At 38.0% G+C, this 16,951-nt stretch overlaps 1 protein-coding gene across 1 annotated transcript; it reads right to left on the reverse strand.

Annotated features, from left to right (window-relative positions):
- Nucleotides 1-416: 416 nt before the first annotated feature.
- LOC117982548 (uncharacterized) lies at nucleotides 417-15,125 on the reverse strand. The gene is made up of 14 exons (XM_069498685.1): nucleotides 15,004-15,125; nucleotides 13,706-13,898; nucleotides 13,051-13,205; nucleotides 10,950-11,113; nucleotides 10,549-10,800; nucleotides 10,022-10,170; nucleotides 9,657-9,758; nucleotides 8,977-9,089; nucleotides 3,874-3,975; nucleotides 2,778-2,941; nucleotides 2,136-2,387; nucleotides 1,568-1,716; nucleotides 1,136-1,237; nucleotides 417-559 (listed from the first exon to the last, which is right to left on the reverse strand). Exons 2-14 carry the CDS (start codon nucleotides 13,892-13,894, stop codon nucleotides 443-445), a joined length of 2,010 nt encoding a protein of 669 aa, XP_069354786.1. The 5' UTR covers nucleotides 13,895-13,898; nucleotides 15,004-15,125; the 3' UTR covers nucleotides 417-442.
- Between the last annotated feature and the right edge of the window lie 1,826 nt (nucleotides 15,126-16,951).

A 16,951-nucleotide genomic window follows, 5' to 3' on the forward strand; every position in this document is an offset into this window, starting at 1 on the left:
TTTGCTTCTTTTCTTTGTTTCTTGTATGAGTACCTACTTGTATAGAGCACGAGGCGTGTTGCGATTAAGAAGACTATTTTTTAAAGTATGTTTATTAATTTCTTATACAGTCTACGACATTATATAAAATATCTCTCAACAGCTATACTCACTTATTTAGTCGACGCTAGGCCGACTAGTTTAGACAACGGGCTCTGCGGGCAGTCTTAACCGCAACGCGTGCGCTAACTGATTCCCTTGATAAGGGACCCTGGATGGGTTCGAAACTAGTCGGGCTAACGTCGACTAAACACGTGAGTATAGCTGTTGAGAGATATATTTTTATATAATGGAAATCACTCACGATAGTTTGAACGCTAAAATGGTCTACGACATATTTCTTTTTTGAATTGGGGTTCACCCTGAATCATGCGAATGTCAACTTCTGCACGACGGCGAGGGTCTATAGAGCCCAAACACGCACGTAGTCCACTTGAAGAGAAGCGTTTCGTCCGCCGTTTTGGTCGAGTCCCCATGTGGGCAACCAAGCTTCTCTGGCGTCCCAAAAGTCCGTAGCAGCCTGGATAAGGAGGCGAAATAGAAATAAGTATAAATGCTTATTTTAATCATTATTTTATTACACACCTAATTAAAAAGAAACTTTTCTATGAAAACAGAATCACAATTGGATGTAAAATAAGGAGTATGTACATTATTGATATTTTAAATGAAGGCAAAAGGTCTTCTGGACCATTGACTTTTATTGGAAGCACATTTCGCTGTTTCCTATCACTCGCCCGCGCCTATAATATCTATATAATATTATCGTGATTCCCTTTTCTAATAAGATAAATTATTTGAATATGTTATTTTAGGTATTATTTTTGATTTTAAAATCTTTCTATTTTAGATAAAAGTACTAAAAATCTAAATAATTCATCATTTTTAAGAATTTCTCTAGCATTTTTGAAACTACTAAAAGTTTATTAGTTTATATAGAGAACATGATATGATGATGATGACCTAACATGATCTTGGTTAGATAATTAATTGGGATTAAAAATATTGTTCTTTTAAGTGTTTTTAAAAAAAGTGTCTTTCAATTATGTTTGTCATGTACCTAAGTACCTAGTTAGTAAGTTATAATTGAACTTACTTTCGGCGAAGAGTTCAACCATGGTTTGGGAGTGGGGTTTTGTAGTCCATCGGGAAAATATCCACTAGTACCACCGATCGCTAAGTTAATTATTAAGTAGAACTGAAAGTAAAATTAATTATTACATTTATATCTTCTGGTAAACATAAAAAATGCAATAAAAATTAATACTAGCTGATGCCCGCGACTTTGTCCGCGTGCATTTAGGTTTTCAAAAATCCCGTGAAATATTCCATGATAAAAGGCCCTAAAGTAGCTCTCCAGGTCTTTAAGTATATCTATGAAAAAAATCACGTCGATCCGTTGCTCTCTAGCAAAAAACCAATATACCTACCACTTTCGCATTTATACTGGGTATTGATTAGTGGGTAGTAATTAATTATAAATTGATGGTTTTTTTCAAGAATAGAGTTTTAGCTGCTAAGAATTTACCTTTTGATCAAAAGGTGCCATTTTGCTTCCGTAGCGCCACGGGTTCTCAATGTTACGATTACTATCGATATCTCCATACTTCCAGAAGCCACCGCTGCCTGGATCTACTTTTCCGAGTTCTACATTGTCGATGCTAAATTTGATATAATCTGTAATGATATGGTAGGTATAGATGAAGATTGTTCCCTATGTTCAAATATACTGGCCACCTACAGCAAAATCAGTCAGGGGTTGGTATTTCCAAAAAAAACCGCATTTCATCTTAGACTGCACCGTCATTAAATTAACGAAAATTGAAATCTTAATCAAATAAAATGGGCCAATTATGACGATTTAAGTCATCAAAGCTGAGCATCTCATTAATCAGCAACATTACGTAAGAGAAACCAAATGGGAAATAAACTACGTAATTAATCTTAGAGGATATAATCGAGTTTTCCATAAATTATCTTGGAATCGTACACACACGCGTCAATAGGACGTCTCGCCGTGATGCAGCCATCGCTTCCGTTGCGCTTTGTGAATGTCCATTTTCCATATTTTAAGTAGTCACTCATTCGCGGCTCACCTGGAGTCCATTCTAGTTGATAAAGATGGAATTCTCTATCGTAACCAGTTTCGTTTCTCCCGACCCAGTGCGCTCGTTTCCAGCCATTCAGTTGAGAATATGGCCCGTAGTGTAAGGTAGAGGCGGCCTCCTGAACACCAATGTTTACGCCGTTCTGTAACAAGTTGCGGTTGCCGCGAGACTCCATGATGTCAATCTCGCCTGAAGACGGCCACGTCCCATAGGCGTTGAAGGCCGGCATTAGCCAGATGGCTGTAAATGAAATGGCTGCAATCAAACCTGGTGGCAAGTGATGATGCAGCCTAAGATGGAGTGCGCTTGCCTAGAAGATGCCTATTCACTCTCAACTTGAAGGAAATTACAGTAATTATGTTTTAGTGTGCAGACAGAAGTCAGTAGGGATTTATTCTTTTCCCGAAAGGAACAAAATCAATATGGACATACCTACTTAGTAGGTAGTATAGAATAGACAGACATGTTTTATCAAAAAGGTGGCTGATGTCTAGTTGTTTCGAAGTCAGTTCAAGTTTTCCATCTAAATTATTTTGCAAAATTACTTTGTCGTTTTATGATTTCCATCCCTAGATACCTACACATAAGGTTCATAATAAGTAAAAAAAAAATAACAGTGGCCTGGCCTACCTGGCCACAGCCAATCCCCAGCCGGCAACTTGGCGCGGGCCTCGACTCGACCATACCGGAAGCTGAAAGAATTGGCGGTGCGGATGCGCGCACTTTTGATTGGGTTTAGTATGTTTGTTGGCGTGCCTGTGCGCTCGCAACCAAACCATTCGGGATCTGTGCACCTGCAGATATGGTTTTTTTATTACTTATTCATCATATTCATCCATACCCTTATATAAATGCGAAAGTGTGTTTGTTTGTTGGTTTGTCCTTCAATCACGTCGCAACGGTGCAACGGATTGACGTGATTTTTTGCATGGGTATAGATAAAGATCTGGAGAGTGACATAGGCTACTTTTTATCCCGGAAAATTAAAGAGTTCCCACGGGATTTAAAAAAAATCTAATTCCACGCGTATGAAGTCGCGGGCATCAGCTAGTATATCATAAGCCTATCTACAAACAGTACCTACCAACAAAAGTAGGTATCTGTTAATATAAACTGAAAAGGCATAATTGTGGCGCAGTGCACGCAAGTTGACGGTTTTGTTCGTGGCACAATTTTTTGATGTTTGCATAAATATTCCAAGAAAACCGTATGGTTCGCTTCGGTTAGCTTCGAGATGTCTTCTCGTCGAAAATTCCTCAGTGCTATGAAGACCAAGTCTTCGAACAGTGCGTGTTGCCGGTGATGACATATGGATCCGAGACATGGTCGCTAACTATGGGCCTCATAAGAAAGCTCAGCGGGCGATGGAGATAACTATGCTTGGAGTTTTTCTATGTGATCAAATCAGAAATGAGGAGATCCGTAGGAGTACTAGAGTAACCGACATAGCTCAACGGGTTTCGAAGCTGAAGTAGCAATGGGCAGGGCACATAGTTCGTAAAACCGATAGACGTTGGGGTCCCAAGGTGCTGGAATGACGACCTCGCACCGGAAGACGCACTGTTGGAAGACCTTCCACTAGGTGGACGGACGACATCAGACGAGTCGGAGGGAGCCGCTGGATTCAGGCGGCGCAAGATCGTGGCGTGTGGAAGTCCCTACAAGAGACCTATGTCCAGTAGTGGACGTCTATCGGTTGATGATGATGATGATGACGACGACTCACCTATCAGCTGGGGCTCCGCCGTCGATATAAAGACGGCCACTTGATAGGAACGACTCCCCGAACTGATCAGACGTAAGTGAAGGTCGTATGCAGTGGCGTGCAGGTCATAGAGGCATAAAAGCACTGCATACCCTACCATTAGACATGTTCAAACTTATATGAAAGACTTTACAAAAAAAAATTAATACTTGCATAATTCATGTTAAATAATATTGTTAGTATAACATTATTTAAAAAATAATACATAAAATAATTATAATTAAATAATAATATTAATATTACACACACCTCTTCTTCAAAAACTCGCGCACGCCCGTTCAAAACGATCACGAGCGGTCGCGATTGCGATTGCGCGGTCGACATCGGACGAAAAAGCTGAGGACCGAAATGCTTACGGCTTACAAGAAAACGTTTATATGTGTGACACAATTCACCTCGAAATCTGTTAATGTGTGCGTCAAATGACCCGTCGTTAACGGGCCCAAATAAGCAGTACTTCTGTCCAATCACAAGAGAGAAATTTGTATCAGACATATTGTTTTGAAAACCGCGCGTGATTTAAATTCGCAAGTTCATGTAAACGAATGAGTATTTTATCTATTGCTATAAAAACTATATTTATTATGATTCTCTACTTTTTCAATGTTATTAATTTATTGATATTATTTTATTTTACATAAATTTAAGTACGTTTTAAATTCTAAGAAATTATAAAGTTTGTTTGTTGATTTTGTATTTTCGCGCCGTCTCCGGCGAAGTGTGCACTGCGCGGCGCGCGCTGTCAGTTGTCAGTTTGGCACTCGAGCTTTTCAAGAAAGTTTGTTTGTTTTGATCGCGTTGTTTTTATCAAGAATAGTGTGTGAGATCTTATTAGTGTACCTAGTGATAACAGAATGATTAAATTGGTATTGTTCACTAATCAATTTAACAAGCGTTGGAAATGAGGTTATTTTATATCTCCGGTTCAGAACTTTTTCTAATCTAGGTAAGTAAGTGATAAATATAATCAATTTAGGGTTTGTTTTATATACTATACACCACAATAATCAAAATATTCTGACGTAGATTTACCGAGTCGTTTTTTTGTTTTAAGGTAGGTTTTGACTGTCGGCTGGCGAGGAAGGTTCACTGAACCTTTGTTTTTGTTATAATGCTAGTTTTGATTGTTACTTCAATTTTCAATGTACATTCAACCGATTTAGGTCAAATTGAGTGCAAATAATTTAGAATTCCATAAATTAGTATAGCCTTTCTAAAACAGAGACAAAATATTTAGGGTATATTGACCCCTAAACAACTAACTACTCCTTATAATGAACAATCTGATTTTATTTTTTTAAATGAACTATTGTGTTTACTTAAGGACTTGTACCTATATTTACCTATTAATTTAACTACCTAATTTTTAGGGTTCCGTACCTTAAAAGGAAAAACGTAACCCTTATAGGATCACTTTGTTGTCTGTCTGTCTGTCAAGAAACCTACAGGGTACTTCCCGTTGACCTAGAATCATGAAATTTGGTAGGTAGGTGGGTCTTATAGCTGGTATTAGGAGAAAAATCTGAAAACCGTGAATTTGTGGTTACATCACACAAAAATTAAATTGTGGTCATAAACTAAATAATTAGTATTTTCAATTATCAAAGTAAGATAACTATATCAAGTGGGGTATTATATAAAAGGGCTTCACCTGTGCATTCTCAAACAGATTTTAATTTATTTTTATGCGTCATAGTTTTTGAATTATCGTGCAAAATGTCGAAAAATTGTGACTGCAGTACGGAACCCTCATTGCGCGAGCCTGACTCGCACTTGGCCGCTTTTTAGGGTTTATTAATGTCACTCTGCTGTCTTTCTGTCCGTCTGTCATGGGTCTCTAGCTCCTAGACGAAATGAGTTACAATCCTGAAATTTTGGTATTTGGTGTAAAATGTTTAAAAATTTTTTTAAGCTTTTAGCCTGCCATAACTAATGCCTACCCTAGCTTCAAACCTTGTGACCGCCACTGGTCGTATGAATAGGATTCCATCGTCTGTAAAGGAGTTTGTGCGGTTGTTATTGTAGTATTGAAACTCCCAATTCTGTAAAAATAAAATAATAAGTAAGTGGGTACAAGGTACCGGAACTCGGTAACAATTTCATTATGAATTTAGATAGATGAACGATAACTTACGCCGCCGCCAGCCAGAGTATTCTCATGTTGCCAAGTCTCAAGGTTGAACTTATCAAATTCGTCAGCAAATATCAATGCTCCCGAACAGATATTGGCTGGAGCGTGAGTTCCACTCACTGTCGTCACGCTAGGTAGACATGGCTCTATCTTATGGGGATATTCTGCGTCTACACTTTGTACACTTTTTGGGGCCACATAAGTCAACACTATCACTCCAATCCAAATAGAGGAACACATGACTGTAAAATGAGACAGCTTCACACAACACGCCAGAGGCCAGATCTGAAATTAATACTTATTTTTTGTTCTGGCATTGAGATGAATATAATAAGCTGCATATAGGTAAATAGTATAACAACTCATTCATCGGCGTTAGAATAATAATATACTTACACGAACTGTGAAAGGTGAGTCGAATCGAAGGTCATTTTATCAATGTTAGCAGATATTATGTGAATAGATGGAAACAATCTAAGTGTATTGATGAGGAACATTATTATATATTATATTTACAATAATTATACGTAATAAAGGATCTGATATCTACCTAGTTGAAACGATCAAAGTGTCACCCATTTAGTTCCTTTCTACATTATGAGTTAACTGAATCTATAGTTAGTATCTAATAAATAAAAGTTAAAATAAGAGTAGCAAAGCAAAACAAATCGGAGCATTTGCCGACCAATCTATTGTATTACCGACGTAAGTAAATTTTAAATCGTTAGATAATTAATTAAAAAAGTGTTCTAAATTCGAAGATCTACGTCTACCTACATTTATCTTAATTTTTAGGGTTCCGTACTTCAAAAGGAAAAACGGAACCCTTAGAGGATCACTTTGTTGTCTGTCTGTTGGTCTGTCAAGAAACCTACAGGGTACTTCCCGTTGACCTAGAATCACGAAATTTGGCAGGTAGGTAGGTCAGGTCTTATAGCACAAATTCGGGGAAAAATCTGAAAACCGTCATTTTGTGGTTAGATCACACCAAAAAAAATTAAATTGTGGTCATGAACTATTAATTAGTATTTTCAAATTTTTGTTTATATTTATGCATAGTTTTTGATTTATCGTGCTAAATGGCGAAAAAATACGACTGTAATACGGAACCCTCGGTGCGCGAGTCTGACACGCACTTGGCAGGTTTTTATTATTATTATTTAAACATTGATCTATTTTGTGATGACATGGCATACTCACTTAGAGGTTCACCGATCAATGGTAATAAATAATCATTATTGTAACCATAAATCACTAAGCAATGCGGTTAAAAAAACCTAGGCCTACTTACTATTGTCTAGTTATGAGCAAAGCACATAGCGAGAAAGTCGGACGCTGGACGACTTTTCTAAAATGTTGTGAAGTAAACCGAATTTTATGTTCACTACGTAGTAGTTAAAAATGATTTACGTTAATGAATTATAGGCCAGCCTATTCTCGTATTCACCTGTAAGGGAATACCTAGGTACTGATGTCTGAGACTGATACCTACCTACTGGACGTAATATAGAAGTCAATGACTGGACGACATTCCGAGCGCAACATCATATTATCACTCATTTCGAACAACAATGTCATAACTCGAAAAACAAGATTTTAAAGTAGAATTTTAAATTAAAATTGGAACTAACTAATAACTTTTTAATTACATAAGTGTTGTTTTTTGAATAAAGACGACTAAGATCCAGTTGCACAATAGGTGATTTATGCTACGTACGGTTACGGTTAAAAATTGACTGTCAATAATAGCAAAATAGGCTGTACGAATCAGGGATTCAAAGACAGTCTTATTTTAATTTAGAGAGTTACTTATTAAAAATAATATCTTACATTACTTGACGTATGAGTACCTAGGAAGTTACTTAGCCAAGATAAATAAAAACTTCGTTTCTTGTAGACATAACTATTAAAATACAAAATATTACAACATATCACTTTTTATCCCGGAGTTCCAAAGAGATCCCACGGGTTTATTAAAAGCCTACCTAAGTTAACGCGAACGAAGTCGCAGGCATCATTAGCTATAAGTATGCCAAGTTATATTTAGATCCGTTCAGTAGTTTCAGCGTAATGCGCACACAGACATACAATTTTAAAAAAATGTTTTGGGCTCTATATATAAAGCATCGATCAAAATTTTCAAAATAAATATTATTATAGAAATTGTCCAAAAACTGTTTTATACTAAGGTACCATGGTACCAATAGATCTCGTAGACGGTAGTCCGCTACACTCATGGAAATACCTACCTATCGTTGACGTGTTAGTAGGTAGGTACGTATTGCGGAAAATGTCATATGAAATTAAATGGTCAAAACAGTTATTACTCAGCCATGGTCGAACGACTGATCTGCATTATATAATAATACATATAGTACGCGACAGGTCGACATGGCAATCGGGGTATGACTTATGAGGTGGGGGGTCACCGGATCGGGTTAGTGCGGGGGCTGTACAGTTTAGGCGTTCCCTCCCCGTACCCTCTCGACCTGTCGCGTACTAACGGTGGATGCCCGCGGCTTCGTGCTCATGGATTTAGGTTTATAAAATCTCGTGGGGACTCTGATTTTCCATTATGAAGCTTATGTCCGTTTTCAGGGTGAAGCCATCTCTACGTATCAAATAAGAAGGTAGATGGTGCTCGCGACTTGTCCACATGGATTTAGGTTTTCTGAGAATCCCGTGGGAACTCTTTGATTTTCCGGGACAAAACGGTAGGTATATGCCCTTCTTGGGATGCAAGCTATATCTCTTGTCAAAAACTGTTAAACCGATGAGCCGTTAAAAGCAGACATAGGTCAGGTACTATCGTACCTTCGCATTTATAACATGTAAATTTCTATTCAGAGTTAATTTAAATTCAAAGACAAACTTTCGTAATAATTTTATTGCCAACGAATTAAAAAAAATAACATGAATGCACATTAATTTACAAAGCCCAAATGCGCACGTAGTCGACTTGGAGTGAGGCGTCCCTTCCGTTGTTTTGGTTCAGCTGCCAGGTTGGCAGCCAGCTGTTTTGAGCGTTCCAGAAATCAGCGGCGGCCTGAAAACAATCGTACTAGAATAATATCTAAATATATAAAAGGAAAAGCTGACTGACCGACTAACTGATCTGTCAACGTACAGCTCAAACTGCTGGACGGATCGAGCTGAAATTTGGCATGCAGATAGCTATTATGACGTAGACATCCGTTTAAAAAGGATTTTTGAAAATTCAACCCCTAAGAGGGTGAAATAGGGGTTTGAAATTTATGTAGTCCAGTCCATGAACTCAATAGCTCAACAGTTAAAGGAGCGGACTGAAATCCGAAAGGTTAGCGGTATAAACCCCACCCTTTGCACTTTTGCCGTACCTATTCCTAGCACAAGTGCTTAGTTGGATGGAAAAGGTTCTCGGTTTTTGATGCCAGATGACAGTGGCGTATAAACTTGTAGCACAGTAGGTATAAGGAAAGTCTCCGTGTTTGTGACCTATTTTATAAGTTGCCCGGCATGCGTTGCAATCCGTCTCGTGCGCTACCTAGTGTACGTAGTTGGTATTAGGTATGTCAGAAACCTTCACACAAGTGCCATAAAAATTAGGTATACCTAGAGAAATGCTAGTACATACCGTTGGCGAAGTATTGCTCCAGGGTTTTGGTTGAGGATTTTGAACACCATCAGGGAAAAAGCCGTTGGTCCCACCAACAGCCACATTCATGATTAAAAAGAACTGGAAAATATACATTATATAGGTATGTACTTTTATACATGTAGTCATATAGTATACTAACAATTTAGTAAATAATGACGTTTTATAACATAATATAGTCTTTAAAAGTTAAAAAAAAACAATTTTTCTCCACACATTCTTCATCACAAATGGCGGATTTTAATGGAAATTGATACACCATGTGTGTGATTTTTATTATAATTTTATCCCAGACTCTAAGAAGGTAAAACCACACGAGAATAAAAAAATAACAATTTATGTACCTTTTGATCGAATGGAGCCATTTTGCTGCCAGAGCGCCAAGGGTTAAGTATATTACGGTTTCTACCAAAGTCACCTAATTGCCAGAATCCACCGCTTGGAGGAGCTATCCTTCCTAATTCAACGTTATCGATGCTGAATCTTAAAAAGTCTGTAAAAAAAATTGGGGCACGATAAAAACTTAGTCATTCACTTTATTCAGTCACTCGGCGAACAATAGCTATTTTCAAAGTTACTAGACTTTACGTAATCAAATCAGAAATTAGGAATGACAATTGGAGAGGCACGAAGTTGTCTTAACCTAGTGATGTTGGGGGTCTACGTGTAAGTGCTGACCCCATACTTGGAAAGTTGGAACTCCTTTTAGGTGAAAGGACGATAACAATCCAGTAGTAAATCAATCGCTGGGAGCCACTGCACACAAGCGGTACAAAACCATTTTCTATTAACATCCTTGAAAGATCCAGCAGTAGACATCTATTGGTTGTACGTAAAGAAAGCGGCGTAAAACCTAAAAAACGATACCTACCTGGAGTCCATTCGAGTTGGTAATTGTGGAAGTTACGGTCCCAGCCCGAAGGGTTTCTTCGGATCCAATGTGCTCTATCCCAGGCGTTCAGATTAGGGTAGGGACCAAAGTGCAGGGTTGAGCCGGCTTCCTGAGTGCCAATGTGGACACCGTTGCTGAACATGTTGCGATTTCCGCGGGATTCTGTGAGATCGATCTCGCCCGAAGATGGCCATGATCCGTAAGCATTGGCAGTTGGCATGAACCAGAGGGCTGCAAAACATTATGAATTGGTATTTAAAACATGTAAAATATCATGGAATTTTAAAGAAATTACACAAAGTTAAACCAGGTAAGATATAAAACGAATACGACAGTGAAACTGACGTTTTAAAATGTAATAAAAGGTAAAGGAAGAATACCTGGCCACAACCAATCTCCTGCAGGCATTTTAGCGCGTATCTCAACACGTCCATATCGGAAGTTGAAGGACTGGACGGTACGGATACGTGCGCTTTTAATTGGATTGATTATGTTACTGGGAGTACCCTGACGTTCACACCCATACCACTGGGGGTTGGTGCATCTGCAATTGTTATTTAGATGTACTTATGTTGTCAATAAGACTATCTGTATTTACACAATGACCGACCGAGTAACCGACATAGCTCAACGGGTTGCGAAGCTGAAGTTGCAATGGGCAGGGCACATAGTTCGTAAATCCGATAGGCGTTGGGGTCTCAAGGTGTTGGAATGGCGACCCCGCACCGATAGACGTAGTGTTGGAAGACCTCCCACTAGGTGGACGGACGACATCAGACGAGTCGCAGGGAGCCGTTGGATTCAGGCGGCGCAGGACCGTGGCGTGTGGACTGTGGAAGTCCCTACAAGAGACCTATGTCCAGCAGTGGATGTCTATCGGTTGATGATGATGATGATAATAGCTGACCCGTCCCAACTCCTCTCGGATGGAATTTCTGAAAATCCTTTTCAGTGATTGTCTACTATAATAGTATAGTCAAAAGTCAAAAGTCAAATGATTTATTCAAAATAGGTAATAAATTACTCTTATTGATAGTCTGGTATGGTGTTAGATTTGTAAGATATAGTGGTGATAATTATAACGCAAACTTAAAACTAAAGCTACGAGGGTTCCAAACGCGCCACACATATATACTCCACATTGCAGAGAAAACCGATATGAAATGTTATGTTTCGCTGGATCTACCTACCTACCTGGGATTTAAGCTGTAAGTATGTTGATATGTCAGTCAGTCAATTTATCCTTTTATATGCATAGCTATAGATTATTGTATAGCATGTCTTTATCTGCATAAATTCATCAAATTAGCGGTCTGTTATGATTAGATTACGTGATTGCAGTACCTAGATACGAACCTATCACGTTTAGATTCATCAGTCTAAATTACGATAAAATTTAAAACCTGAAATTAAGCCAAGAATGGCATGAGAAACTGTGATAATTAAATAAATAAATAAACACAAATATTTTTATTCAAATATACTTTTACAAGTACCTACCTACTTTTGAATCGTCAAATGCATCTACCACTGATTCGGAACGCCTTTCCTACATTCTAGGTAGCATGTAGGCTAGAAAAATGGAAGAAAAAACATTTTAAACATAAACAATCTGAAAAGCGTGTTACGTAAGTAAAAAAACCAAGACAGGTGATAGTACCTACTGATGATCAGTGATATGATACCACAAAAAATACACTAAAACACTAAATTAAAAAATCCTATGTTTTCTAAAATTTCACGATATATCAATATCAAATATATGTATAAAAGGAAAAGGTGACTGACTGATCTATCAACGCACAGCTCAAACAACTGGACGGATCAGGCTGAAATTTGGCATGCAGATAGCGATTATGACGTCAGAATCCGCTAAGAAAGCATTTTTGAAAATTTAACCCCCAAGGGGCTGAAATAGGGGTTTGAAATTTGTGTAGTCCACGCGGACGAAGTTGCGAGCATAAGCTAGTTGTAAATAAAACATCTGCCTGACGCTAGAGGCCAACGAACGTTCCGTATGTAGGCCACTCGGAGTCAATGCCGCGTCGTAGGTGGGGCATTGACCCGAGTTTTGCACGCTATATATTGCGGGTTTGAAAAATACTAAATCACTCAAACTACAAAACGAGGCAAATGGTTTTTGGTATTGGATTGTGTTTAGGTAGTATACAATAACGCTAAGTTTTTGCTGGCGTTCTGGTTACACTCTGTAGGTATTAGTTTGTCGAAGTTAGTGAAATAGGTATGATGTACCATGGATGTACCTAATGGCGAAAGTTTTAATCATCACGTATTATTAGGTGTGGTTGCAGTCAAGTCTAAAAAAATGTGATCTCCTTTATGCGCCCCGCTATGCACATTTTCAGAACCGACCTACCTATACGGAAAAATGCGTTAGGTACTCTCGGCACGTGCGGTTGGACTCCGAATTAAGTTCAGCATAGCACATATAGTAAAGTAATGCATAGCATAGGTACCTACCTGTCAGCGGGCTGGCCACCCTCGATGTTGAGGCGACCACTCCTGAGGAACACAGGGCTGAACTGATCAGCAGTTAGCGAGGGGCGAATGAACAAAACTCCGTTTTCCGTGAATGAGTTCGTACGATTGTTGTCATAGTATTGAAATTCCCAATTCTGTATGAAAATTATTATTGGTAAATATAAATATTAATTTTATTTTATTTTTCAATTTTTAGTGTTTGTGTAACAAAAAAAAAAAAAATATTAGTATTTTGAAAAAGAAAATATCCTATGTACATAAATACGTACATAAATTAGTATCGTATGTATATAAATATCCTATGCACATAACGCGTAAAATGTAACTCCTCACGCGGCTTTTTAACTTTTTGTGTCAAATTGCATGTCAAAAGTACGATTTCAGTCCTTATTTTAAAGGTAAACGGTAAACTCCTGTAGGAACTTTTGACTTCACAGTTGACCCATAGAGTTAAAATGGCGCGTGAGGAGTCATTTTGTACGGACTATAGATGGATTCAGGCGGCGCAAGACCGTGGCGTGTGGAAGTCCCTACAATACAAGAAACCTATGTCCAGCAGTGGACATCTATCGGTTGATGATGATGATAGATGCTAAGTAAGACACTTGTATAAAATTATTTTAAATCAACTTACACCGCCCCCAGCTAAAGTGAGCTCATGTTGCCACTTCTCCAAGTCAAATTCATTGAATTCATCAGAAAATATCAGATCCCCACCACAGACGCGATCTGGGGCATGAGTGCCACTAACTGTGGTTACAGTTACCCTGCAGGCTGAAGCCGCGGAGGCTAGCGCCGCCACACCCACAATTGCTAACCACATGATGCTGAAATAAAAGGAATTTTCAGAAGTCGAACACTAATTGATCCAACGTGAATTTTCAATTAAAACATTTGGTTAGAACTTAAAAGTAAACAGGAATTCTCAAAAATTGGTTATATTATTACTAAAAGTAAAAAGACCTTTGATGACTACAAGGGGGACTAATCACAATTTACGGGTAATAGATGGATATCTTCATCACGATCGCGTGCCCTTTTCGAAACAGTTTGGCGGTCATCATAGGAAAAGCTCAGGTATCTAAAGTCGCCTCTTTTAACTTCGGGTAAGTAAGCCTTGTCCACCCCCTTATATCGTCCGATCATTTACGTCTTTGGTGACTTGAAGCCCTTTTGCCTTCAATCCTTACACTTAATCTTAGTAGAAGTTCTCATGGATAGTAATGAAGAAATAATGCGATGGGTCCTTGGATCCCTCAGCATGAAACTCGATTAGAGAACGAGAATAATGTGTTCTTCGAGGCACGGAGGAAACGAAAAGGCTAAATTCAGACTTCCAAATCCGTCACCCATCCAGTTATCGACTTGAGTCAACGTTGATTAACAATCACAATGTACCTATTGATATGGGTTATCACAACCCTCTCCACATCTCCCTGTCACGTCCCTCTCTAGGTAGGCATACTTAAATATAACCTACGTGTCAAAGTTATATAGGTATAAGTTACAACTTTGAAGTTAGTGCTATAGGTACGTCTGGTCAGTAATCAATAGGCGGGGCTATTGATGGCTGAGGCACACGAGTAGATATAAGTCCCTCAAATTGCTAATGCGCGTGGCTGCATTTTAGTTACGTCAGCACTAGACTGAAGTTTCGAGCTGATGGTACAATATTTTTATTTCGGCTGACGTCAAAATGACGTCATTTCGATGTTAATGAGACATGATTTTAACGCAATAGCAATTTGCGGGACTTATATAGGGATATCTACTCATGTGTCTGAGGTATCAGGTTTGTGCGCCTCCAGCAATATTATGACATGTTGACGTCTCTCTGGGAACACCTGTGATGCATGATTTATGATCATTGATCAATGAATGTGTTCCTGGGCTCTAAATAAATTGATTTAGGCTACATAAAATAAAACTTACCGGTCTATAATGGCACAATTTGAAAACCGCTGAAGTGTCCCCTTATTTATACTTTATACATTGTAGATAAACTGTAAAGTACTTAATTTTTAGAGATCCGTGCCAAAATGGTAAAAAAAGAACCATGGTGCGACAGCGTCGAAATTTTGGATTATTGATAGTCGAAGATCGGCTTAATAAAAAGTTCAAAAATACTACTCCGGAGTCTAGAAAGAGAAAGATTTGATAGAGGTTTGAATTATGATGACCAGTAAATTATTTTAGAAATCAGTATAAAAATAATCCTGAATTTCATCTTTCACGGTAATGTCCATGTAATTTGATCAATTTGTTTTTGAGGTGGCCGGATAATTTAGCGACATAAGTAGGCTTCAACGTTTCCATCCAAGGTACGGAACACTTGGTGCGTTAGTCTGCCTCGCACTTAATTGGAGTTATTAAATAGCTCGATAATGCTGGCAACGGTGATGTATCTGCAGCGATCTACGATTGGTATCGCTTTAGGAAGATAATAATTATTATTAGGTAGGTACCTTACAATAAAACAATAATATAATATAGTTAATTTAGCTCAATAATTATTTTATTAATGAAACTAGCTGACCCGCCCCGGCTTCGCTCGGGTGGAGTATTTCGGACTGGGAGTGTCATCGTGAAGCAGTTGCTTGATACCTAAAATATCAATTCACTATCAGAAATTCTAAAATCCCCACGATTTAGGACCTTAGTACTTTGCAGCATCAGGATTGAGGAGTTAGGATTCGAAGTTCTATGCTTGGTACCTAAATTAATTTTGCATCATCCGCAGTTACTGAAACATTATAGTTTAGGAGTGCTGTACCCTACATCATCAGGGTTGAGGAGTTGGGACTTGAAGTCTGAGAATAAAGTCGTTGCTTGGTACCTACAATATGAATTCACTATGAACACTTCCTGAATCTTGATAACTCAGGCGGGCAGTAACCCTGCAGCATCAGGATTAAGGAGTTGAATCCAGAATCTTTTATGTGACCACCACGAAAACTTTTTTTGTTGATTTAAAAAAAATTGCAAATCGGTCCAGAAACCTCGAAAAAATCGATTCATCCCCTCTCCTACGGGAACCATGCTGAATTTCGGGATAAAAAGTATCCTATATTCTTCCTCATAGTATGACCTCAAATTGTACCAAGTTTCATTGGAATCCATTCAGTAGTTTCAGCGTGATGCGCGGCCGTGATACAGACAGACAGACAGACAGACAGACAGACAGACAAAAATGAAAAAATTACAGTTTTGGGTTCAGTATCGATTATAAAAAAAAATTTCAAAATATCTTCAATGTACAGAATTTGACCTGTTACAGTTTTATTATAAGTATATATAATATATATATATATATATAATATATAATATATAATATATATATATGTACAGAATTTAACCTGTTACAGTTTTATTATAAGTATTGATTATAAGTATTGATGATTGATTGGTTTCAAACATTATTGTATGGTAGATCGGATCGGATCACGGATTCGGATCGAATGAGTGCGATGGCACAGCCAAGGCCTACTCGAACGTTTGCAAAACCTTTTTTCCAAATGTAGATTATCTGACGCTTCATGGCATTTGAATTTGACAAAATCTTTGATTGATAATAATAATTTGATTTGGGACTGTTTTACCTGTTTTAGGATGGTTTAGTAACTAATTATAAAAATGAGAAATTATGCAAGTAATATATTTATGTAGGGAAAAATCTTTATCGTGAAATATCTAAACACGTTGCAATGGCGATATGGTAAATTTTGATAAATAGATATCTATCACCTTTAAAATTATATAAAATATTATAGGTACCTACACAAAGTGGGTAGATATGTGGTATTAAGTATACCTACAGCCCTCCCATACCACCTATCACCACATACTTCGCGTAAAAAAAGTGGGTATATCTTGCAGCATT

This window comes from Maniola hyperantus, chromosome 5 (genome assembly GCF_902806685.2).
Source record: "Maniola hyperantus chromosome 5, iAphHyp1.2, whole genome shotgun sequence".
NCBI classification, from domain to species: domain Eukaryota; kingdom Metazoa; phylum Arthropoda; class Insecta; order Lepidoptera; family Nymphalidae; genus Maniola; species Maniola hyperantus.